The sequence below is a fragment of the Amborella trichopoda genome, chromosome 10 (assembly GCF_054954075.1).
Source record: "Amborella trichopoda isolate Santa Cruz 75 chromosome 10, AtrichopodaSantaCruz75HAP2 v2.0, whole genome shotgun sequence".
In the NCBI taxonomy this organism is placed as follows: Eukaryota; Viridiplantae; Streptophyta; class Magnoliopsida; order Amborellales; family Amborellaceae; genus Amborella; species Amborella trichopoda.
Genome location: NC_142345.1, coordinates 17481314 through 17508844, shown reverse-complemented (window position 1 = coordinate 17508844; position 27531 = coordinate 17481314). Strand labels below are relative to the sequence as shown.

The 27531-nt window shown below is 40.0% G+C and overlaps 1 protein-coding gene across 10 annotated transcripts in view; it reads right to left on the bottom strand.

Moving 5' to 3' along the window:
- The window catches only part of LOC18438855 (RNA helicase family protein), a 92647-nt gene that overhangs the window by 36169 nt on the left and 28947 nt on the right, over positions 1-27531 (bottom strand). For 8 of the 10 annotated variants that reach the window (XR_016043025.1, XR_016043026.1, XR_016043027.1 and 5 more), the window contains 4 exons: positions 23455-23600; positions 18108-18207; positions 17762-17977; positions 17484-17579 (listed from right to left, as the gene is read on the bottom strand). Coding sequence is in view for 7 of the 10 variants with exons in the window: in XM_088849998.1 (XP_088706124.1) it covers positions 17484-17579; positions 17762-17977; positions 18108-18207; positions 23455-23600 (558 nt within the window). In the remaining 3 variants the exon portion in view is untranslated. Of the gene's footprint in view, positions 1-17483; positions 17580-17761; positions 17978-18107; positions 18212-23432; positions 23601-27531 lie in introns of all 10 variants that reach the window. The other 2 variants (XM_088850004.1, XM_088850003.1) reach the window with 2 other exon arrangements.

Below are 27531 nucleotides of genomic sequence, written 5' to 3'. Positions count from 1 at the left end.
ATGAGATGAAATGGGATAGGAATGGATGCACTCTTGGGCCATCACCACCCCATCTAAAATTTGAAGCCCTTTGACAAAAGCTCCATGAGAGAGAGAAATGACTGAGTCTAGAACAGCCCTAAGTGATCTAAGATTCAGTTCTCAACCTTGAGATGGGTCATTGAATTCTCACGCCTCCTACAGTTTTCCATCTTGTGAAAGAAACCCGTGTTCGAGTCTCCCAGCTTCAACCATTTGACTTTGGCTCTCTGGGCCCAATATAAATATTCCTTGAGAAGTGTGGTGTGATAGTCAAGCTCGGCCTTTGAGCGTTGCTTGCATTCAGATGAAATAAATGGTCTAAACTCCTCCAGGTCATCCCGTAACTGAATATTTTAGAGCAGAGAATCTTTCAAGGACCAAAAGTTCCCTCGATGTTGGGCTTTCAAAGATTTCAAGGTGGATTTCAGCAGCTGATGTTTCCTCTGAAACCAAAAACCCGCCCAACCATGAACCTGAGCAAAATTCCAAGAATATGTCACCATCTATTTAAAGTTACGCTAATTGATCCACTAAGTTTCAAACCTAAAGAGTTTTGGGCCCCGAAGGATGGCTTGAGTATCAAGCTTAATAGGGCAATGATCAGAGGTAGGTATCGATAGAACCAAGGAATGAGAACCCGGGAAAGATTAGTCCCATTCAATAGAGATTAGAAAGCAATCAAGCTTAGAGAGGAAGGAATTTATGGAATGGTATGACCAAGTGAATTGGACTCCTTCAAGGGGTATGCCAATGAGCTGATTATGGAAAATGAAATCCAAAATTGAACCATTGTCAATGATATGGAGTGATTTGAGTTTCGATCATGGGACCAACGAGTTACATTGAAATCCCCTCCCAAACACCAGGTGGCCGGAGACATGCCTGAAATTGATTGCAATTTGGCCCAAAAAGAGGGCCTGAGAGAGTCAAAGTCGGGACCATATACCGCTGTACACTTCCAGAGAAGATTGTCTGAGAGCTTAGAGAGGCATACTGTGGCTGAAAATTGGCCAACCAAGCAATCGATCAAATCGTGAAGGGTTGGATCCCAAAGAATCCAAATACTGCCCGAAGGTCCTTGTGCTTCAAGGGCAATCCACCTACAAGGTCTGAAACCCCAAATGCTTTGGATGTCAGGAAGGTTAGGGGAGGGGAGCTTGGTTTGACTCAAGGCTAAGAAGGCAAAATGTAACACATGGGAATTTGGAGGGTGTTAACATATAAAAAAAATATGTGCATGTGTGTGTATAATAAAGCCTTACATAGTTACATAAAAAAGGCTGCTAACTGTCACCAATAGCCCTCCTTCAGCAAGAGAACAGGTGATCACGTTCGTTTCCTGCCAGCTGTGCATGAAAGGGACTTGGGACTGCCACCAGGCTGGGCGCAGGCTGGTCCAAGCCAATAAAAGCCCGAAATATCTCATGATTAGCCCAGACCATCCTAGCCTAAATATATAATTTTTTGGGGCGCGGCCCGAAACTCTTTGTTGAAATCCAGGCCCATCCGACCCGGGATGAAAAACTTTTATTCTTAAAATAGATCTATCGCTCTCTTCAAAATTATTATACAGGAATCAAGCTTAAAAATGACTAAGTTATTTATAAGAATCAAATATACTGTACATTTTTTATGGTGGTGTTGAGAGAGAGTGCGTGTCTGACCTAGAGAAGGAGAGGGGAAACAAGAGAAAAAACAAAGCCAATATCTTTTTTTTGCCCAAAACAAAAGTTAGAGAGAGAGAATGGGCCAGAGAGGGGGAAAACAAGAGAAAAGCAGTGCTCATGAAACCACACTCTCTCTATCCCACAACACTCTAAATGCACTTTCCAACCCCACAAAATAGAGCTCGACGGCCAAAGATACAAATTAGATAAATCCACTTTTCAACTCTATGACCAGATAAACAAACAAAACTTCCAAATCTGAATTCACTAGAAAAAAAGGTTATATGATCAATCCAACAAAATTGTAATAATAAGGAAAATAAGGCCTATTACCAGTATTTCTCCTAAACTCTGGTAAAGAATGGTGATAAAAAACGCAAAATAATATCTCCAATCCTCTTTGAAAAGCATCCTACTACCATAATGCTCAACTGCTGCAAAATTAGCATTATAAGTACACTTCATCCTATAATCCAAGCTTGAATCAAAGAAACCAATGCCTATCCTCTTCATATCTTCTATCAATTTCTCTGAAACCCCATGGTTTCATACTTGAAAAGCTCCCCAATTTTGGGAAGCTTGTTTGATTTGTTCTTGTACAAGGCTTGAAAATTGGGGATCAAAGTTGCAATGATCGATAACGGGGATTTGGATTTTGTTATTATTGTTAATAAAATTACAGTTTAGAGAGAGAGAGTCTTTGATGAGATTGTTGAATGTAAAGAGAAGGGACGTGAGGAAGCGAGTGGTGTTGGAGTCTCTGTGAAGAACATGCCAATGCTTTGTTCGTTTTCACTTCAAATGAAGGGCCAAAGACTTGGATATATACATCTTTGAGATTTTGCAAAAGTCCAAATGCAAGAGAGAGAGAAAGAGAGCGAGCAAATAAATTTTGTTGGGTCGAAAAAAAAAAAAGAGCTCAAGGCTTGGCAATGGCATTTTGGCATAGATTCAAGAGATTTGGGATAGGAGGAAGCCTCATCATTTTAGGTTTCAGGTTTTACGAGAGAGAGAGAGAGAGAGAGACAGAGAGAGGCTTCAGGTTTTTAGGTGTTCCAAGCAAAGAGAGAAAGAGAGAGATAGAGAGAGAGAGAGAGAAAGAGAGAGAGGGGGGTGATAATGGGCTCGGCCTGAAAGCCTGAAATCCAGCCAATACTATTGGCAATCCTAAAGGGACTCGAAGAGACCTGAGAAAGATAGCAGAGTATTTCCTTGAGCATCTCTAAAGATTTCCCAAAAACCAGGAGAAGCAATGTTACTTAGAGGTCGTTTGGGTACCTGGAAATGTATTGTCTAAGAAATATATTACTGGTGTAATACATTATTGGCGTACTACATTACTGGTGCAATACATTACCTGCAAATGGATTGTTACTGTTTGGGAGTATCTACATGCAACCTGGGAAATACATTGCTACTGTTTGGCTATGTCTAGAAGAAATCAGCGAAATGTTTGGGAGTATCTACATGCAACTTGGGAAATACATTGCTACTGTTTGGCTATGTCTAGAAGAAATCAGCGAAATGCATTACCAATATTTTGGCTAGGAAATCATGCATTAATTTATAGTTTTTTTCTTAATACCTTTTTCTTTTCCTTTTTAGGACAAATAATCAATTAAAACTACTTCCTTTTCTAATATGATTTTTCAATACCTTTAATTTAAATTTTTTAAATGATTAATATGTTTTCCAAGACACCTAACTATGAACATACAGAATCATTCTAATTGAAAGACAGACTTATCAGTGGCTGCAATTACATTGAACCATTAATTAAAACCAATGTGGCAATTATAAGACTGTCAAGAACTAACTAAAACACAGGTCTAATAAGAAATAACTATTCCACAATTAAAACAATTAAAGCCAATCATATGAAAGAAACAAATAAGCTTCATGAATAAATAGCTTTAGGATTCTATAACTCATAGACGATCCCAAAATTAGGAAGGGAAGAGAAGGGTTTGACTCTAACCGAATGCAAAAGATAGTTGTAGGTTTGCTAAGACAACAATACATACAATAATCACAACCAGAAAAACACTTCATTGCAATAAAAAAATTGAGGAAATCATGGTCTCAGAACTCAAAGTCCTTTCATATTACACCAGTCTTCAGGCAAATGGAACTGAAATTACTGCAACAAATCAACAGCAGTCCATAGTCCCCCATCAAATGACATTGAATTTGCTCTGCACTGCCCAATCTCATATGGATTTCGAACAAATCATGAGAACGAAATGGAATTCAATTTAACCAAATCAATATATGACCTTGATGAAGCTCATCATGATAGGTCACTAAATAAACCTTTCCAGTGAACAATGAAACATTGGAGAATCTCATTTATTGTTTTCCATGTCTATTATATTTTTTGGGGATTTTTACTGTTTATGTGAACAAAAACACACAAAAAAAGTCCGTGGGAAAAAAAAAGGGATTAAGTGGGACTCCATTTTCCCACCATTGGCAACTACTCCACAAATAATCAAGCCAGGGACGAATTTCAATCCAAAGTCGAAGTGATGGCCAATGGAATTTATCGCCTGAACAATTACAGCAAACGGGATTCTCAATGGAAAAGAAATGAGAGTTACCACGTTTAAGAGCTTACAAGGCAATGATAATTAGGGTTTGTTCGGACAAACTATTTGTTGGCCTGCAAGAATTCTGAATCGATTTATTTAGAGAGAAAAATCATTCATATCTATGGACAGAGAGTGAACTCCTTCCTCAGATAAAATCAAGAGAAAGAGCTTTAGAAAGTGAAGGCTTAAGGCTTACCAGGAAAGATAGGTTATGGTGATGCTCTGTAGGTTTTGAGACGACCTTGAGAGGGAGAAGAGGATGCTCTGTTAGGTTTTGAGACAAGCTTGAGAGGGAGAAGAGGAGGTGAGTGGTTCTTTATATTTTCGCGGCAGAGGGATGGGGGTTTTTTGGGCAAGTGGCGAGCGTAACATATCACCCATCAAACGCGTAATGGTTATCCTACCCCTTACCGCCTGGAATGGATTTCACATGATGGGGTGCCAATTGGTCTCGAAATCTGCCACCAAGACAGTTTTGAGATCTTTGAAACCCTTGGCCAAACAGATAATCCAAGATTTAAATCTGATCTGTGAGAGCATGGCTTTCGAGAATCCGGCAGTTCTTTTCATGCCAAATGGCCCAGATGGTGGCCAAAAATGACACACTATACACAGGAACAAACCTACCTAAGGAGATTGGAGAGAGAAAATGAAATTAGTAGCTATGGATTCCTAGGATGTAAATTCAGATAGTTTCACTTTTTTCTTTATTAACTTGGTAATTCTACTTACGATGCCAAAAAACACAGCATAAACAAAAAAAACACCTACTATAGTCTATGGATCTTAACTCTTACTGCCTTAACCAAAATTAACTTTAATTTATAAAATGAATTCCATTACAATATGAATTCTAAATCAAATAGGAATCGCAGTTTGAATAGGAATCTTAGTTCAAATAGGAATCCTAGCTCAAATGGAAATTCTAACACAAATAGGAATCAAGAACAATAAACTAAAAACAAGATGAGAAGACTTATCTGAACTTTGCCTATGTCACCCCCGTATGACATAGCATACCAAACACTCGATTACTAGACTGTTGGCACACTAATCCTTGCCACTGCTTCAGTCAATGTAGGAAGCACCTACAGTAACACACTCTTGAAAAACTCTGAGAGCATGAAACTAACACCATTGTGCATCTTTTCAACCCAAAACACGGGTATCCTTTCAATCCAAAACTAGGGCATGCAACAATATGGCACCACCCTCTAACCACAAGACCAAACCAGGCTGGGTGTACCCTCCTCTCAGGCTAGCCTGGGTGGCATCCCACCCGCTACGGCCCTGCCATACTAGGGGCATGCTAACCCTAGAGGGGGGCGAGAGAGAGAGAGAGAGGAAGAAAAAAAAGGAATTAATGGAGGAGATGGAGAGAAGGGGGGAGAGAGATCTCTGCTAGAACAGATGATGGGAATGAAGGGGGGCATCCACCCCCTTTATATATGCCCTAAGGGCCTCAGGTATCAAATCTTTCAATAGGACTCAAATTTGACTAGGAATCTTGGGTAATACGTAACGTGACGAGAGGATCAAATTTACGTCATCCATTCCTTAGATAAGCCATCATGATCAAGGAGGAATACTAGAACTATTATCCCATAGATCCTTGACCCATATCTACTTCTATTCAAACTAGGATTAAATCTTCCATAAGCCCATAAAATTAGGACTCTATCTCACATAGAAATAACTTCTAATTATTTTAGAAATCCAAAGTCAAAGAAAAAGATCTATTTCATACTCAAGAGCATATTTTCTAACAAAAATAAATCTCCCTCTAAAGATTTCTTAACAAAGTCTCATCAAAATAGGAGTCTTATGAGGCATCACTTTAATGTGGGGCGTTACCCTTACAAGCTGGACCCTTGACCGCCCCATGTCGGTCCCACTCTATAAAAATGCCCCTAGAGAGAAGAAATTTCAAAACTGCCCTTTTTAGGGTTTTGAATGAATAAAATAAAATTTTATAAGGGTGCAGTTTGCATACGGATGCATCCGTAGGTGTAGAGATAAGGTGCACCTTCAAATTTTATCACGGTATATAATTTTGATGTAAAATGTTCTTAGGATTATCTCAAAATCTATTTTTATATCTAATTATAAAATTTTAAATTTCAAAAATGGTTAAAATCAAGTAGATCTATAAACATATGAAAATCTTGAAAATGGACGGTGTAGATAATATGTTGTAAAATACACTATTTCTTAGACTTAAAATCTTTTTATTTTTCATAGTCATATATCTCGATGTCGAGATGATCAATCAAAGGGTTTTTCAACATTAAAACTACCTTTTGGTGTGTGGGAGGTGACTTTAACGTTGTCTCCCTTCCGCACCCCATTTGGTGTGTGGGAGGTGACTTTAACGTTGCCTCCCTTCCGCACCCCATTTGGTGTGGGAGAGGTGACTTTAACGTCGTCCGCTGGTCCCATGAGAGGAATTCCTCATCCTCGATCTCTTCAGAAATGAGAGACTTCTAAGACTTTATCAGCCGTAATGAGCTTATTGACACCCCCCTCCAAGGCTGCAAATTTACTTGGTCTAACCACAGTTACAACCCCACCATCTCTAAACTTGATAGATTCCTGATCTCAGCAAATTGGGAGGACCATTTCCCTAGATCGCTATCTTTGGCCTTACCCAAACCTACCTCGGACCACTATCCCATCTTGCTTGACACGAATGCTATAAATAGGGGTCCCCGTCCCTTTAGATTTGAACTTCATGGGCTCCTAGAGAAAGACTTACCAGCTCTAGTCCAATCTTGGTGGAGTTCCTTCGACTCCCAGGTTTCGAGGAGAGCTGGATTTGGAACGTTGTATGCAAAGACTTCGTGAAATTCTTTGAGGAATTCTTCCATAGGGGCATTTTAAATAAAGCAATGAATGCCACCTTCCATGCCCTAGTCCCCAAAAAGGAAGGCGCTGAGGAAATCAAAGACTTTCGGCCTATCAGCCTCCTCAATTCCTCCTACAAGATCCTGACCAAGGTTCTAGCGTCAAGGCTGCAACATGTCCTGTCTTCCATTATCTCTAATCCACAATCTACCTTTATCAAAGGCAGACAAATCCTGGATGGGTCCTTAGCGGCACATGAATGTGTCCATTCGAGACACCGCTCCAAACAACTTGGTCTCATCTTTAAAATAGACTGGGAAAAGGCATACGACCATGTGGAATGGTATGTCCTTAATGAAACTTTGGTCAGAATGGGTTTTGGGGAAAAATGGAGGAAGTGGATGAGTAGTTGTTATTCAAACCCATACTTCTCCATTCTCATCAATGGTTCCCCTATCAGCTACTTCCCCTCCTCGAGGGGTTTGAGACAAGGAGACCCTCTTTCTCCCTTCCTCTTCGTCATAGTTGCTGAAGTCTTTAGTTGATCTTTATCCCGAGTCTACCAAGCTGAACTCCTTACAGGCTTCAAAACTAATAGAATGGGGCCCATAGTCTCCCACTTACAGTACGCGGATGACACCTTGGTCTTCCTAGATGCTACCATTGCTGAAGCAAATACCCTTAAAACTTTCCTCAGCTGCTTCAAATCAGCTACTGGGTTCAAGATTAATATGGAAAAATCCAGCATGCTGGGGGTGGCTTTGTCACCTGGTGAAATTAGAGATCTCACTCCAGCATGGGAAAGTAAAGTACAGAATTTGCCTACTACCTTCCTCGGCCTCTCCTTGGGCATTGGTAAGCCCAGAAAACAGCTCTGGTCCCCTATCCTAGACAAGGTTGATCGACGCTTGGCAGGTTGGAAGGCTTTCTTTCGCAGCAAGAACTACCTTGATAAAAGCTACCACAGCAAACTTCCCAATCTACCTCATGTCCCTTTTCCATATGCCTGCTCAGGTGCAAACCGGTTGAATCAACTCATGAGGAACTTCCTTTGATCTGGGTAGGAAGACAAGAAGAAATACCACCTTGTTGCCTGAGACAAGGTCTGCCAACCAAAAGAGAAGGGAGGCTTAGGGATAAAGGTACTTCGCAAACACAATTCGGCCCTGCTTGGGAAGTGGTGGTGGCGTTTAGCCACTCAGCCAATTGCCCTTTGGGCACAAATTGTGAAACACAAGTACAAGATTCCTTTACAAAACTGGCTGCCAGGAAGAGCTCAAAACCATAACTCGTCGGGAGCATGGAAGTCTCTTTTATCCGTGCTGCCCTCTTTCAAGAGACACATTCGGTTCTACTGGAGAGAACGTTCGAGAGTTAAATTTTGGCAAGACATATGGTTAGGGTCTACCCCACTGTGTGAGGCCTTTCCGACCCTATTCTTTCTTTTATGTAACCAGGATTCCTCCATTGCCCAAGAACTCAGCCTCGTAGGAGATCGTAGAGTCTGGAATCCTTCCTTTCGAAGGAACCTAAATAAAGAGGAAACTGCTGATTTTCAGCAACTGCTGAACTCTGTCCACAATCTCTTCTTCGTTTCCCAAGGAAGAGATGAAACTATTTGGACCTTAACCCCCTCGGGCGAGTTCTCAGTGGCCTCACTCTACAAAAATCTCTCCTCCCACCCTCCCACCACCGAACACTTCTCTAGAATTTGGTCCACTATAGCACCACCAAAAGTCCAGACCTTTAACTGGCTCGCCTTTTCACAAAAGGTCCTCACTGTTGATCGCCAACAAAGAAGAGGGCTCCCCATTCCTAATAGGTGTGCCTCGTGTGATCGCGCGGAGGAAACAAACTCCCACATATTCCTACATTGTGACTTCTCTTCTGATCTATGGGGCAGGGTATTACAGTTGTTTGGCACACAGTGGGTTACCCCACCCTCGGTAAAAGCCCTCTTAACCTACAACCTTGATTCAAGTTGGCCTTAAGGCAAGAAGAATCCTGTGGAAGGCGACCTTAGCTGTCACCATCTGGTTAGTGTCGCTGGAAAGAAATTCCAGAATTTTTCGTGGTACTAAGATCTCAACTTCGGCTCCTTTCCAGAAGGTAACCACCCTCGTTACATTTTGGGCATCCAACTTTCACTTCTTCGCTGGAATTCCAGGAACTCTCTTCCTCTCCCAATGGGGAAATATCTTCCATTACCAACTAGCGAGGGCTAGTAGGCCAAGCAACTGGTTACCACCAATTCAAGGCAGCATCAAACTTAATTTTGATGGGTGTTCCTTGGGGAATCCTGGTCCAGCAGGGGTAGGAGGAGTCTTTCGAGACTTTGAAGGCAATATCCTCCTCACCTTCTCGAATACCTTGGCATCAAGGACACGCACCATGCGGAATCCTTAGCCCTCCTCCTTGCTCTAAAAATATTCAACCCTTCTTGGGCCCCAAGTTTGATAGTGGAAGGCGACTCAAGGAATGTAATCTCTTGGGCTAGTAGGACGTGTGATCCACCTTGGCAATTGACCCAAGTTTTTGATGAGGTGCAACAAATTTGCAGGGCTATGGACGTCTCATGGCTGCATACCTGGAGGACCTCCAACGATATCGCGGATCGGCTAGCGAAGGAGGGAGCTAGAAGACAGGACCTGCCGGCTCAAACTGGATTCACTTTCTTTTTTGTTTTGGACAAGTGAACTTCTAACTTGTATTTTGGCTCTTTCTTTTTTACTTTGTCACTGTACTCCTCTAGGTGGAGGGGCACTTTTATAAGCCCTATCCTAGCCTCTTTTTTTGCCAAGGGGGAAATCTTATAACCCAATTACTATACAGGGACTACTGATTTTTTATACTGGGAGTCTCGTCTAGAGGGATCTCCCGAAGAAACTTTATACTGTACTATCCTCTCTTCAGCAATACAAAAGTTAACATTATCAAAAAAATAAACATTAAAACTACCTTTTCCGATGGATTTTTGCGGGGCATCCGTAGTTCTACATTATAAGGTAGCATCCTTATATAAACTTTTTCCATTTTATAATTCTGAAAAATGTTAAAAAATCATAGGAGCATTAGTAATGTCGGAAATAATATTTTTGGGTTTCCAAAACATTCCAAAACATATTTAGAACAAATCTATAAATGTATTAGTACTAATGGGCACGGAAAAGTGACATCTGAGGTAGTCCACCTATGCTGAAATTTGTGATACAAAACCATCTTCTTAAATCAACCCAACAAGACCCATAAGCCACAGTCAATTGCAGTAGCTCATGATTAGCTTGTCAAAGCTGGCCCATAAATGGAAAACCACAAATCTAGCATGTGGATTACAAATTACCTATCAAGAGCAAGTCATATTCATAAAGATACAACACGGACATATCGTTATAGTATTGGGGGAGGTGGGGGGCACTTCCTTACACAAATGTACATTGTTCCCTTTCTACATGGATGTTTCCTAGAATGTGTTGCCATGTGTGTAGGGTTTTTTGTCGCCATTAAAAGCCTAGAGAGCTTGTAAAAATGATGTATAGTGGAATATGCACTTCATGTGTAACTGACCGTGAGTTGGGCGCTTTATGGCCCTAGTCATATCCAAAACCCTGCCTTGGGCATATGGCACAACCGAGAAGGGTTTGAAGTGGATCATCCCTTGTAAACGATTCCTTTTCTACATGGCTACTTCCTAGAATGCGTTGTTCATGTGTGTAGGGTTTTTGTCACCTTTAAAGACTTAGAGAACGTGTAAAAATGATGTACAGTGGAATATGCACTTCAGTGGGAGTGTGTATGTTGACTGACCAAAAGTTGGGTGGTTTATGGCCCTGGTCATGTTCAAAACCCTTGGTCTTGGGCATGTGGTACAACCGAGAAGGGTTTGTAGTGAGTCATCCATTGTTGAGGTCAACGAGATGCCTAGGGATCATGTTTGTAAGCCAGAAGAACTGTGTGCCCTCCAGTGTGCGATTGTAGGCCTGTGAAAGCAAGGGTGAAACCCTCAACAAACTTTTGCACGACATGTTCACATAACAGCCGCATGGGAAGCAGCCCTTTAAAGGGAAACGTCTACATAACAATGCACACACAGCAATGCACACACAGCAACACAATCTAATACAATAGAAACAAAAACAACACTTCATAATTGAAACTTATAAAGTGTTGTTTTGGTCAATTTATTTTTTGTAAATTATCTTTTTTGGACTTTGAGTCCTTAAAAGGTTAGGAGATATTTCAATCTCTCTTTTGAGAGCTTGTATTAAAGCCTTCGGAGTTCGAGATGGTGTCGCTAAGGTTTTACTTGGTCTTGGAATAATTTCCATTGGTTGTTTTCCTTTCCTCCCATAATCGATTCTATTAATTTCTAGGCTTTCTGTTTTAAAAGCATTTCCTATTTCAACTATTTCCTTATCAGTATAATCATGGTTTTCCTATAAAACATTTAGTCTTTGTCCCTGAGGTGGTTGGGAATTAAAGATCTTGTTCTTATCCTTATCCGTTATATTTAATTCTGAAGGTCTTTTAACTAGCTCATTTACAAGTTCCTGATTGTCACCTTTCTTTTTCACGCCTTGCAGACTGAATTTTAATGTTTCTATAGCAGGAGGAAGTTTAAACAATAAAGTCTTTCTGGGTGTTTCTTTTTCTTCTTCTTTATGAACATTTTTTTGAATGTTCAATATATTTTCAATCCTAGTAGTTTGGTTTCCTAAAGATTGGAGGAAAAGATTAGTATAATTATTTTGTTCGATGACTTGGGCTATACTTTCTACTTGTGCCACATGATCTCTATTTTTGGGCTCCATTTTAAAAGGAGTGGCCTTAGATTTAGCCTTTTCACCCTTTAAAACAAGAGCAGTTTCAGGGGGTGAACCGCCTCTATGGTTTTACCATCACTTGTATGAAAGGTTTGAAAAGTTTTTGTCGCTATTATTAGTTCCTTGTTTAGGAAACTGAGGGACGGTAATTCCCTTCTACTAAAGGATATACTTAAGCCAGCTAAAAAATCTAATATTTTTCATATGTTCTATCATGAATCTATTATATTTTTCATGAAAAAGTTCTTTGAGTCTTTCTTTAAACTCTCTGAAAAACCATTCTCTGATTTCTTTATTCTCATCATAGTCAAAATCATTTTTTAACCATTAATCCTTTTTTAACCATTCTTTGTCTATCTGAAATTCTTCTTGTTTTTTAGTAACATAATTTCCAAACACAAAGTCTGAAAAGGTAGGTTCCTCTTGTTCAACCTTTTCTTTGGAAGAGGAATTAAGGGTATTCACCCTGTACATAGGTTGTTGAACCTAATCAAAGGTTTTTCTTAACCCATCTAACACAATCCTGTCATTATGGGATCATTCATAATCTGTTTGGGAAGCAGATGAGGTAGAAACCCTAGAAGGTATTCTAGGAGGAGGATTAGTTAAACTAAGCCTTGTTCTTCTTGATGATAAAATTTTTATTTCAATTTCACCATCAAGGTATTCAACTATTTGCTCAGGCTCTCTATTTTCTAAAACTCTTGGATGAGTTTCAAAATGGAGAGACCACCATTCAAGTAAGGTAATTTGGTCCCATGACACCATTTTAGGTATCACCAGATTAGATTTCCAATATTTGTTTGAAAAAACACGGTTTGTCCCTTTGTATCCATTTGTCTAGCATTGGGGCATAAGGTATTTATAACCTTATAACAAATCCTATAAACAAAAGCAAGGTTTGGGATCCTGAATCCATATCAAACCCTAGGGTCTTTAGATTCAGAGTTAAAACTTTTAAGAGGTTTGGATCTGAAAGAGCCACAAAAAAGTGTTGTTTTGCTTCTATTATATTAGATTGTGCTGCTGTGTGTGCATTGTTACGTTCCGTCCGTGCTTTCGCCTTATTTGGGCATCAGAACATTAATTTTCTTCTTGACTCTGCATTTAGTCTTATAATGTCCTACTTTGCCATAATTAAAACAAACAAGTATTTTTCTTTTTCCCTTCTGTTTAAATGATTGATCTTTTACAAACTTCTTATAAAATTTTCATTTAGAAGACTGATCTTATTTCGAAGATGATTTATACTTCTCATTTTTCCGAGATTTTTCTTTATGTTGTGAACTAGATGGCAAGAGAGTGTTATAACTTAACTGTTCTCAAAAATCTCCGAGCTCCTTTTTGCATGTCATCCTCTGCTTGTCTAATTTCCCTCGAAGCTTGAGATCTGTGCAAAGGGCTAGTCCTTCGACGCAAATTTTTGCCGATAGTTCTCCATGTGTATATTGTGAATAGGGTATAATACCATTATGCTTATTCTTAAGCCTGGTGTTAACCTTTTCAGCAAAGAGATTTGGAAGTCCTGAAATAAACTTCTCCTTCCAATGATTTTGCTTTACTGTCTTCTCTTGATAAAAGTCATGAATAACAGACATCTTTATACCATTTAAAATGTAACACGAGATAGGGTTGGACAACGAAGATTTGATAATCAATCTTCTGATCTAGCTGTTAAGAGAGCATTACTACCCACAAAGTGGAGTGTAATTGTATAAACCAAATTATTTACTGCATCTCCTTCATCTACTAAAGTTTCCGGAATTTGTCCTGGGCCTATTTATGTTTTAACAACCCATTTTTTAGTAGTATTTAATATCTGATTTCTGACGGATTCATCCAAGTGGAAATCCCACCATCCTCGAAGCCAGCCAGTAAATCCACACACGATAGCCTTAGCAATCTCGTTGTCCTTATTACCACTAGCTTTACATGTTGTGCATACATAGTCATATGCTTCATCAAATCAAGCACTTATACCTCAAAAAACTCGTCTATGTTCCAATTTACTATAGACTTCCCAAAATATGAAACTGAACTAGAAATCAGGTCTTCTTCAATTTGAAGGTCTATCGGGGTAGGTCTAGGATAGTACATTCTAGTTTAAGCTACAGGCCTAGTTTTCCTCTTATTTTGCAAATTATTTTGTCAATATTTTTTATTTGGTGCGCGTTGATGAGAAGAATGGATACTTAAAATTTCATGTAATTTGAATTTGCAAAAAAAAAATTAAAAATCAAGTATGAAATGAGGATGTGACCGTCAGATCCCACCCAGATTTAATTTGAGCCATTGGGCTCATATGTAGCTGTGAGCTAGTGGGCTAACCATAGGATTTCCCATATATATATATATCATCATCATCATCATCATCATCATCTCATCATCATCATTTCATCATTATAGCCTTACCCCAATTAATTGGGGTCGGCTACAAGAATCTCAATCCACCATTCTGCTCTATTTAAGACCATACCCTCAGTGAGGCTATAAGTCCCCATATGTTTTTGGACTACTTACGACCATATCTTTTTGGGCCTACCCTTTTCTCTTTTCAATCCTCCACTTAAAGTAACTTGCACCTCCTAACAGGTGTTGTTTTGGATCGACGCCACACATAGCCAATCCACCTAAATCTAGTCTTTCTCATCTTATCGCCTATTGGTGCCACGCCAAACTTTTCCGAATGGATTCATTTTGGATTCTACCCCTTCTTGCCTTGCCACTCATCCATCTCAACATCTTCATCTCCACTATACTCATTTTATGAGTACATTGTTTTTTGTTCGCCCAACATTCTGTATAAAGCAAGCGGGTCTCACAGTTATCCTATAGAACTTACACTTCAACTTCATTGGTATGTGGCAATCAAATAAAATTCCAATCGCACATCTCCACTTTGCCCACCCAGCTCTAATTATATGTGTGACATCTTCTTCAATCTTTCCATTTTCCTAGATTATCAACACAAAGTATCGAAAGTGTGGTCTTTTTTGCATTTCCTGGTCGTCAATCTTAACTACCTCCTCGTCTCTACTCCTATTTACTACTAAACTTGCATTCCATATACTGTGTCTTAGTCCGGCTTGGCTAATTTTAAAACCTAGGTATTCTAGAGCATCCCTCCAAAGTTGTAACTTTTTGTTGACGTCGTTTCAGGTCTCATCAATCAAAACTATGTCATTTGCGAACAACATGCACCACGGTACCTCATCCTGCAGGGGCCTAGTTAAGTCGTCCATAATTAAGACAAAGACGGACGGGCTCAATGATGACCCTTTATGTAGACCTATTGTCACTGAAAACTCACTCCTCTCCACTAGTTGTTCGCACATTAGTTGGTGCACTATCGTACATATCTCTCACAAAGTCGATGTAGTATCTGGAGACTCCTTTCTTTTCCATCACTCTCCAAATCAAATCTCGAGGCACTCTATCATAAGTTTTCTCTATGTCAATATAGACCATGTGGAGGTCTTTTCCCTTCGCCCTAAACTTCTCAATTAGTTGCTTAAATAGGAAAATAGCCCCGGTTGTTAACCTTCCTGGCATAAAACCACATTGCTTTTCAGATACACTCGTTTCAGGCTTTAGTCGTTGCTCAGCCACTCTCTCCTAAAGCTTCATAGTATGGCTCATAAGCTTGATCCCTCAATAGTTCACACAATTTTGTATGTCTCCTTTGATCTTGTAAAAGGTACCACAATACTTTTCTTCCATTCGTCTGGCATTTTCTTTGTTCTAAGCACTTTGTTGAATAGCTTCATCAATCAATCAATGCCAATCTCCCCCATGCACTTCCAAACCATTATCGGGATCCTCTAGTTCTAAAGCCTTTCCAATCTTCATCCTTTTCAAAGCTTCTTTCACTTCTGACATCCTAATCCTACGAATGTATCTATGACCTCTGTTACCATTTATACAAACAGTTCTTTTTATCGCTATGTTCCCATTGTGTTCATAATTTTTTAAAATAAACTCTCCACCTTTTGTTGGTCATTTCATCCTTCACCAAGACCTTTTGATCTTCACTTTTAATGCATTTAATATAGTTTAGATCCCTACACCTTTTCTCTTTTATTTTTGCTAATTTGAAGCCATCTGTTTCACCTTCTCTTGTTCTCAATTTATTCTTAGATTATCATATGCCTTAATTTTCACTTACTATTTGTTTAGCATTTTTCTTAGCATTTTCATATTCTTCTAAAGTTTTAATATATATATATACATATAGATATAGGTGTGGTTTGTACAGAACCAAGGCACTAAACAATCAAAGTAAAAAAAACTTTCAAATAGTGTCAAGAAATATGGTTTCAATACTGAAAATTCTTGTGATAGCCTTAAAATATATTTTCATCTTTAATTATAAAATTTAAAGCTTCAAAAATAGTGTAGATAGAGCAGATCTATGAAAACTTAAAAATCTTGAAAATTGACGTTCCAAAAATGCGTTACAAGATGCACACTATTTCCAAAACCTGAAATCCATTTTTTTCTCATGTCCATGCATCTCAATGTCGAGATAATCATTTGAGGATATTTAAGCATCAAACACAACCTCTTCTAGTAAAATTTTTGAGGTGGGCTCTAATTTGATTGTTTAGAGCCTCGCTCTATCGAAACTTTTTACTATACATATATATATATATATATATATGGAAGATACTACAAAACCCCTATAGGCGAAAATGAACAGTGATTTCGCCTACCCTCATCACCATCCAAACTTCATGACACGATCACAGTTGTCTAACAGTGGTTCAATTTTCTTTTCTTTTTTTTACTAATCGGAATGATCTGAAATTTGGAACGTGTGTACATCTTAGTGATGCGCCTAATAAAAATATGAAAAAAAAAATTCGCAAAATATAAATTGACCAAAATACCCCCGTAAATTTTCGGGGGTATTTTGGTCAATTTATATTTTGCGAATTAGTTTTTTCATATTTTTATTAGGTGCGCCTCACTAAGATGTACACACGCTCCAAATTTAAAGTAATATGAATTTGTAGAAAAAAATTGCAAATTGAAACACTACCGGACAATTGTGACCGTGCGATATAGTTTGGACGGTGAGGAGGGTAGGCGAAATCACTGTTCATTTTCACCTATAGGCGTTGGGAAGAGTTTTCCTATATATATATTACGTAACAAAGGGTACATAAACATGCAATGGAGAAAGCAATAGAAGACAAAAGTTCCAAATGTCTAAAAAGCTATTAGAGATGTCATCATCGAGGTTACAAAAGGCAATCTGAGAATAACTGTAGACAATGTCAAGAGAGTGGCTAAATCTCTGATATTTAGTATTCTTTAGACTTTCAAGTTATAGATTTCATTTAGGCATCAACAAAGGTATCCAGGTGGCAGATAAAATGATTACCTTGGGCATAGAAGGGGGATATTTTCATTCAAATACAAGAAATGTAATGCCCACAAAAAGTGGATGGAAGAGGGAATATTCAATAAATTACTATCAAATAAATAAAAAAGCAAATGTTACAAGGTAAGATAATGTCATGTGCAGGGAAACTTACCTGATTGTTTTTTACGGCTTTCAAAAATTCATGCTTCAACTTATAGGCAGGTAGTGTTTCCCTAAGACCTAGCATTTCTTTGGAAGATGGAGTGTCCTACATAGATAAAAGAGGGAAAAGTATGAGTCAGATAAATAGTTAACATAATTGTCTTGCCAAAGAAGAGATGCTTCAGGTATAGTTTGGAGATTATGATTATATTGATTCCTCTGTGGACCCCACTCCTTCGATCAGCTAGAATCCATAAATAGTACCAAAGTAAATATATAAATACCAACCCTCCCCTTATGTTGCTCGTCTCTAAGTTCGATATTAATTCTCTCCTTCAGAGCATCCAATGCCAAAGGAGATTTAGAGTTCCTCATTTCTCCAATAGGAAGCAATTGTGGCCTCGCCTGGCTCGATGCACCAATGGATTCAGCAGCAGGAACATCTTCCTTTGAGTTGGCTAAAATGCTTCCCACCCTTCGCTGTATCTCAGTTGACATATGAATCTGCAACCAAATGGGTCAGGATCAAAGGTAAAACATGGTGTGGATTTTATGATTTGCATGGAAATACTACTTTCTTTTAATGAATGTCAACAATTCAACCCAGATTGAAATATTTTCCAATACAATGTACCTCTTGTTGTGTGGATCCATGCCATTCATCAAGATCTGCCCGATAATTTGGTAATGGGATCTTGCTCACAACAAGAGTTCGCCCTTTGTTGTAAGCATGGCTTTCTTTCGATACAGTTATGCAAAAACATGTAAAAAGGATCGTTACAAAAGGCTGCAACATGAGGTTAACACAGAATACATACAATGAAAGTAAAGTATAGTATTATCATGCTCAGAGCCTAAAATGAAGTATGGAAGAGCAATAGCAAAAACTACAAATTTCCTCTAATCCATGTACAGTTTGCCATAGTGAAGTCAACGAAGAAAGAAAGGCAAAAACTCATGCCCAAAAAACTCAAAAAACAAAAAATAATAATAATCATCATAGAAATTTTTCATGACTACAGCACAAACTATCTTGTTTGCTCAATTTAAAAGACTAAGGTCATGTTTGTTTTGTGGAAGAGGGAGCTACCAAAGACACCTCTTCTACACACTTTGGAAAGCTGTTGCTTTCATGAGTTAACATGGAAGCAGTTGCTTCCATAAGATAACGTCAATTGTCGTTGTTTTGGAAGCCCTGGATGCAGCAGCTTCCAAAACATAGTACATTGATATTTACAGACTGAGTACATTGATTTTTACAGACTGACTGACTAAACAAAGAGACAAAGGCAGGTTTGTTTTATACCAACTCTACTTACTGACTGACAAGACGGGATATTGCTAATTGGTATTTGATGACGATACCGACTCAACTAAATGAGGGAAAAAAGGGCCATTGCGCAGCAGCTGCAATGAACGCTTGCCACTCTTGAATACACCCAGTGGGAGTCTTGAACCCTAAGTCCAGTCGGTATACATCTTTTAGGGTCTTTAGTACCGTAGCCACCTCCCCACTTTCTGTTCGTCTAGTCGCAACACTAACTGTACACCGTTCAGTTGGACAATCCCTCCTTTACTCGTTCACTTCATGAACTGCTAACGGACTACCGACTAGCTAATGGGGATTAGACCACACAGCTTGTTGTGAGATGAGACCATGACTAGAGGTTCCAACTCAAAACCCTAACAGAAGAGCCACTAACTATAATCTCCCCAACAGTACTTAAAAAAATAATATATGATTCAAACTCAAACCTATTTGAATGCAGCAGACAACAACGGGGCTCGAGAATTGATGTGTATTCGAATCGTAGGAGCTAGCCACCCCCAATATGCTCATATTGGTTAACGACAAGAAATAAATGCAGGAAGTGCCACAGTTGAGAAAGCCACGGCTTCCACGAAACAAACGCACCCTAAGTTTTCAATCACAACATCAAGATTCTTTGTATTTACTGGGAAACTACTAGTTCCACTATTATTCCTCAATGAACTTCTCAGTCATTAAGTTTCAATATCGTTCCTCAATGAACTTCTCAGTCATATCTTTTAATTTCATCCCAAAACACACAAAACTCAACCCGACACAAATGCAGCCACCTAATCCTAAGTAGGGCTGGCAATGGGCACACAAAACTCAACCAAACACAAATGCACCCACCTAAGTAGGGCTGACAATGGGCACTTAGGCATGGCCCTATTTGGATAGAGAACAGGGCTCTATTATGGCTCATGGTCTAGGCAAAGACAAGGATCGCAGGTCCAATGCCTTAAAGGGCTGCGCCTAGGCTTAGGGCTTCTGGCCTTAAGGCCCTTATACTACCAGTAGTAAATTTTTGAGTCATAGAAGTATGCAACTATCATCCTTCGCCATTAACGATTATGGTATTAGCTTTTTGGACAATACATTCCAAGGTCAAATATAGAAAATATTTTTCAAAACATAGTTATCACTCTCAATTGGCTCGTACTTAGGCCCAGAGCCAGCCCAAACTGATAATGGGCAAGGCTAAACCTGGGCCAGGCAAGATGACAACAGACTAAGCTCAGGCACTGGCCTTTGAGCACATTTCTGGCCCCATACAGATCCAACCAGTGTTTCAAAAAGCCTTAGCATGGTCAGGGGGATCCAGGCTGCCCAGTGCCTAGACGGGCCACCCAAAACCTGGGCGGCCCAGTAGAAAGAAAAAAATTGTGGGGATTTTCTCTCTCTAAAATAGGCTCTAATAGGTTTTAGGTCTCAAAATGAACCTAAAACCAACAATTTTACCCCTTTAGTATTAAAAACATGATAAAAAAAAATGCCCTCAACGAGGGGCATTTCCGCCCCTGGACGGGGAGCAGGCCCTAGGCGGCCAGCCTAGGCGGGTTCTCAAGCGCCTAGGCTGGCGCACAGGGATATCCGCCTAATTTGGCCGCCTAAGACTGGGTGATGCGCCCAGGCTTTCTGGACCGCTTAGGCACTAGGCGGTCCGCTTTTTAAATCACTGGATACAACCTTTAGCCACACCCTACTAAATGGATTATTTACATTCTATATATTTTTAACTGGTACCATATAGTGCAATGAATGCCCAATGTTCCTTTAGTAGGTGCCACACCGCTTTTCAACAGATAAGAGTCAGCACAATGTCCGAAGTGATGGACATCTAGTTTATTGACACCACAGGTAAACAACATAGGGACCAATAATTCGAATAAGGCTTCTAGAGCAAGAATATGCCTAGTCTATGAGCCACATAATAATTCTTTTTTTTTTTCCTTGGAGAATGATGACTTTATAATCTATTTAAGTATTTACAAAAGGAGTATGGACAGTAGTATGGAGGCAAGGATGGCGGTCTGTAATGACCAAAGTCCTGCCCGGTGGATCTGCTCCTTGAGGGAGATTGGAGATGGAGTGGGAGAGGTTGCCAAAACGAAGAAGTAAGGTTTGGGGGGTAGCTTCCAATGGGGGAACCTGAACTAGTAGAAAAGCAGTGCCTCGAGGGAGATTCTACACGTATTTGGACTTAAGCTTAATGAAACCTCCACAGAGGTCACCTGTTGCTTTGAAGATAGCTGAGAGACAAGCATGAAGAGAGATTCCTCCTCTAACCAGGATCCAAAACCGACTGAGGATTAAAGACAAGAAGACTGGGCTCCTGGGCTTAAGACGGAGTTTGCCATACCTGAAGAAAAGATCTTTTGAGAGTGGAAACACTTCCTTCAGATCTTCAAAAGGGAATGAAAGCAGGTGAACTCCATTCTGGAGAGGAGAACATGTGATTACATTGGAGATCTACTTGGAGACTTGGAGAAGCACATATTTGAATATTTTTTAAGGCATGTCTAGGTGGATAGAACTCGGCTATAATCGAGTTATGCAAGGAGTCAATTCTTTGTTGTAGATGGTGACCAAGGATAAGGATCTGGTTGGGACTCGAGTTATCACCAGTAGAGAGTAAAAGATTTCGGGTAGGGAAGGCATGATTCTCTGGGGCAGAGGGCTTGGAAGCAGCCAAAGAGGGAGCTATTTGGGGTTGGTGGTTAGAAGTCTTCGTTGAAGCAAGGGAGTTGAGTCGGTAGAAGTGCAGGACACTAGCGGACATTGTGATTTGCGTTTAAATATTGGTTGGGTTCAGAGAGGATACGGATATAAGGAGGGTAACCAGGAGTGGGCCTTTTAACGTCTCAGAGGAAGATGGGGCAATTACTTTGGAGTGACATTTACTACTTGTGGTAGATGTGAACTTTGTGGTGGATGTGCAGAAGTTGGGAAGTTAGGATAGGAATTTCTAGGTTGTTTCTGACAGCCAGAGATAGATGGAGGTGAGAGAAAGGTAGGTTCAGGGATTTCAGAGGGGTTGCAGATGGGTAATTAGCAGAATAGACGAGTTAAGTTGCCAAACCATATTTAAAAAAGAGGCAAGGAGATGCAGAGGACCTCCCCACGAGGGAGAGATTGAGAAGAGAGGGACAGAAACCCTTAAGAAGTCTTTAGGGCAACATAATGCCATTTACAGATCTTGGAGAAGCAGGTATTGGATACCATTGACGGGTCCTGGAGTATCTGACTCATTATTGATTGTTATTTTTATGCCAGCAAGGTACAGTGGCAGCATGCGTACAGATTACCATAGCAGTACCGAATGTGTAACCTAATACTGCAACTAGTACAAATGAAGATCCAAGACATTTTGTTTCTTCATGAAGTAGCTCTTTGACTTCTCCTAAAGAAGACCAAAGCCATTTCCCATCCTACCCACCCCACCACCCCTCTTTCTTTCTGTATTTTTGGGATAGTTAACTATCATTGGAGATGTAAAACATAAAGTTGTACAGAGAATATAAGATTGGAGAGAAAGAGAGAGAAGCTAAAAGCTGTAGAACCTGCATACCTAATGCTACTAAGTATCAGTAGGTTTGCTTTGTTGTTGTTCAGTTGACCTACCTGAGGACATGCCTAGATACTAGAAGATATATCATGTAAGCTAGTGAGAAATTTGATTACCGTCAAAATAGTCCACCATTCTTCATTGATATGGTGTCTCCCAGTGCCCACCTGATCACATTAAGACAATCCCCTTCCACAATTATTAAACCTATAAAATCTATACACCACCCTCTAGTACTTGTGAGCAGTGCCAATCTCTCCGCCTCTGTAGAATCATAAAATCCTACTGCTCAGGAGGTCATTCCCACCTCCCACGCCACTCAGACCCAGGTTTTCAATTCTTTTATTTTTCTTTTGTATTTAGCTTTAATGGTCTTGAGAATTAGGCAAGGAGACCATGTTCTATTAGAAAAATACGAGCCATATTAAGACTGTCATTGGTCCAAGAACCTGCATAGATAGATTATTAAAGTACTATTCTATGAGAGAAATCTTTCCACTTAGTGGTGCCACATCCATAAAAATTAGATCTGAAACTTTTTAGGCAATGAAGCAGTCCCAAATGAAATGTGAGTGGAGCAAATACCAAACAGTCCCATGTTGGTCATTATGGCAAGATATGCATGGCCACTCATGCACATCTGCATGGTACATAAATTATTACATCCTATTCAAGTGTAAGGCTTTTTAGATGGTCATCCACTGATACTAGCTTCAAAACTAAAACTTCAAGAAAGGAAGACATTGTTCTTTACTATCAGACAACAATTCCCTTTATTCAAAAACAATTCCAAATGTTGGCAACCATTACAAAGCAACTGAATTGGTCAGAGGACTTTAAAAATGTCACACAGAGGGCAGAAATCATTTTAACTTTCTTCTTTGAAATAGATATGAACATAAGGTCCACCCATATGTTTGCTCTCATACACAGTCAAACACTGTAACACGAATATGCATGCAAATCCATAAGATTCATTACAAAATGAAACCATTTGAAGCGACCAATATTCTGTGTTTCACAGCCACACAGACTGTAAAGAACTGAATAAACTGTTTATACAGCTAGAGATACAAACATACTCGACATAACCATATCCCTTACAAGTAAAGGCCTAGTTGATGAGCCATATCCTCAAGAATATTTTGACCCTCACGCCCATAGTTACGCTTAACAATCAGCTCCTGCTGACCACTCCGTTCCATATCTTCCATCTTCGTCCACCACTCATTTTCATCAACCTTTTCAACCTGTAAACCAAAATACACACACAAACACAAACAAATCAGGAAATACATTATTTGTAAATAAAAAAGTCCTACATATGCACATCAAACAAAAGGACATATCATTAAATAAGTCATGAAACAAACCACAATGGTCACGGCACATACAGAGCAAAAATAATTGGAGAACAGTAGGCAACAACAGTGGCTTCATAGGGCATTTGATTAGCAGTAGATAACTGTATATAGTGCTCATGACTAAAATGAATACATAACACACCAGACCAATTGTATATAGTGCTTCAACCCAAGCAGAAGGCTAGAGGGACTGCAAATGTGGGTCATCTTTAAACCTTTGAAGTGTATTAACACCCTTTCTTGTGTTGTCAGGATGCATGTTTTTATGTTTCACCAAGGACTCAACTTCTAAAGATGACCAACCCAACCTCCAGAGTCATCTCAATAGTGAAGAAAGGGTCCTTATGCTTGTGTGTGTATAATGTAGTAATAGTATCCATCCATGTTTCTATGATGTACCACTTGTCACTTATCCTCTGAAGATGACCCACATTCACAGCCATTGAAAAGAATGAAGTTTTTCTTGTGTAAGCATTTTTAACATGGAAAGTTCCGCCACTAATCACCTCATACTTCACCAAACAGTGAAACCAAATAGATAAGCAGACCAGAATGGAATCATATTTTATTCCACTGACATGGTAGACAGATGTTGCATTAAACATACTTCGTAATGGCGTAGCGAGTGCGTAAAACTTGATCTTTCTTGGTATAATGAATTTTGTAGCAATCAGGAATTAGCTTCTTTTTATCAAACTATCACTTTTTTCCATGCATTTTTCTGGTGATTACATATTGATTTTCATTTTCGTAATACTTGCTCGATAATAAAATCATAACGTTTTTAGATCTAGGTCCGTGCGGAGCTGAGGCATTTTGAGAAATTCCACAGGACTTCTCTAGTTCTCCACCCACATCCGTCATGGAGATTCCAATTGGGTGTAAGCTATTGCACTGCTCAAGGCTCTCAAGAGATTCGATTTTAGCTGGGGAGCCCACTTGATCATTCTCATAACGTTGTCACATGGTCTGCAAAATAGACACTGAGTCCATACAAACCCTAAGGGCACGTTTGGCACACATGAAAATACTTCCATAAAAGTATTTTAATGTGAAAAAACTCCCTCTTGTGATTAGGTTTGAGAGTCTTTTCACACCAATTAATCCCAGCGCATTTTTTTACACCAAAAATACTTTCATGAAAAGTATTTTCACGCGTACCAAACTTGCCCTAAAGGAAAGAGTCAAAGGAGAGAGACGGAAATGTAACTATATATCAAATGCCAAATGCAAGTCGCGAGAGAGAGAGAGAGAGAGAGAGAGAGAGAGAGATATCTGATAAGATTAATAGATTTCAGATAACCCTAAGAAAGAGAGTAAAAAATGATAAACTAAAAGAATGCTAGAAAGAGAAAATGTGTTTTGAATGTATTTGTAAAAAGGCCATTTTTATTACCCTTACAAAATATTTTAAAACTCGAGAGAAAACTTAAAGAATGTAGGATAGATGACGTGTATCCTTAGCATGGGCAACACATGTCCACTCTCCCTTAACATGTCCATTTTAGCTTAGGGGTTTTTTTTTTTGAGTAAAGTTCTTTTGCTGAAAAAGTTAACTTTTGCAGTAGAGTGTTGGAGTACAGAAGCAGCATCCAAGAGTACCCACAAGTCAGGTCTCTCGATCAAAACATAGGTCAAAAGACCCTATACAAAAAATTGAGCTTATAGACCTGCCTAATTACAATAGATATACTTTGGAGTTACAAAACAAGGGGCTTATAAACTTGCCCAACTACAAGAAATGTACTAAGGTGTAGCTAAACACCAGTACGCCCTCTGTGGTCCAGAGCAAAAAAGGAGATGGACTCGGCGGGGTCTTCTGCTCGGGCCCTAGCTCCGTCTGTCGCCAGAAGATTGGCGAACTCCTTGGACGTCCTCCAAATATGCTTCCATGAGATGACCATATCCCTGGAAGTGTAAGCAATCTCATCAAAAATCGAAGATAGGTACCATGGAGGTGGTGAAGTCCCTACTGCCCAAGAAATAATATTTTGGGTGTCTCCTTACACCAGCAGATGGGATCCCCATGAACGGTTGAAGCTTTTAAGACCCAAGAGCAGAGCCATGGCTTCAGCATTCTGAGAATCTTCATAGGGGAACAAGATATTGCGATGACGGTCTTGAAAGACACCTCCGGCTTCAGCAAGGCTAGGGTTCCTCAGAGAACAACCATCGAAATTAAGCTTAATAGCGCCTTCTAGAGGTGGCAGCCAGTTGTTGGGTCTTTGGAGCTTCTGTGGTTGGAGATTAAGGATGTTTTCCCATTGACTGAGAAAAGTGTTTGCCGAAATCCCGGAGAAAGCCCTGTGGTTGGAGGCCCAGAAAGTTGGTAGAGAAGTAACCTTGTGGAAGAGAGCTGAGACTACATTTTTGTGGCCTCGGAAGACCCTGGCGTTCCTTTCTAACTAGATGACCCAGATGACGGTTGTGATGGCAGCCTTCCACAAGGTTCTACCAGCCTTCGGCTAATAAGAAGGGTGGTATAAGGAAATAAGAGCCTTGACCGAGGGTGGAGTGACCCATTGAAGGAGGAAAAGCTATAGCACTTGGCTCCACAAGTCATAAGCGAGGCTGCAGTGACTGAAGAGGTGTGGATTCGATTCCTCCTCACTCAAACACATGGTGCATCTATTGGGGATTGGAATCCCTTTCTTTTGAAGATCGTCAACTGTGAGAGCTCGTTGAGAGCAGGCAATCCAGTTGAAGGTCTGTACTTTGGGAGGAGCAATGGTAGACCAAACCTTGGATAGGACTGAGGTAGGGTTGAGAGGGAAGGTGGGGGGTTGGATAAGTCTTTTGTAAAACAAAGCCACCGAGAAGGTACCAGAAGGAGCGAGAGTCCATACTAGAGAGTCCCTACCAAGTGGAGCTATGAAAATGGAATGCAAGGCAGCCGAAAGTGAAAGGAAAAGGCTAGTTTCCTCTTCAGTGAGGTTTCTTCTAAAAGAGGGGTTCCAAACTCTTCGGTCCCCTGATAGGACCATTTCATATGCAATGGTAGAATCTTTGTTAGAGGCAAGATGGTATAGGGATGGAAAGAGGTTCCTTAAAGGAGTGCGTCCTGGTCAGAGGTCTGACCAGAAGCGCACTCTTGTTCCTTCTCTAAGATGAAATCGGATGAATTTTTTGAACAGTGAGAGGGAGGAGGCGACGGATTTCGACGCCCCTGAGGCCCTACTTTGAGCTTTCCTCTCAGGCACCCAAGCTTCATCCGAAATACTATATTTGCTGCGTATGACCTGAACTCAGAGGGAATTAGTCTCTGAGTGGCTAAGCGCCACCACCATTTCCCTTAAAGGGCTAGGTTGCGTTTTCTTAAAGTCCTAATCATGTGCCCTCCCTGGAGTTTGGGTAATCGGACCTTGTCCCAAGAGATGAGGTGACATTTGGTTTTCTCAGTTTGTGCTGACCAGAGGAAATTCCTCATCAGCTGGTCTAGGCGGTTGGCCACCGAGACTGGCATTTGGAAGAGAGACATTAGGTAGACTAAAGCATTTGCCAATGTTGCTTTAATCAGTGTGATGCGGCCAGCCAGAGATAGGAATCTCCCTTTCCAGCCTGCCAGACACCTGTCAACTTTGTCTATCACTTGGGACAATTGTTTCTTTTTAGGTTTTCCCAGTCCCAAGGATAGACCCAGGTAGGTGGTGGGAAGTCCTCGACTTTGCATTCCCAATTTGGAATTAGCGCTCTGGTTTAGGTGTTTGTGAGTGCCACCCCCATCATCTTTGATTTATCCATATTAACTTTGAAGCCTGTAGCTGCCTCGAAGCATTCGAGATAAAGCCTCATATTTTCAATTTCTTCTGGAGAAGTA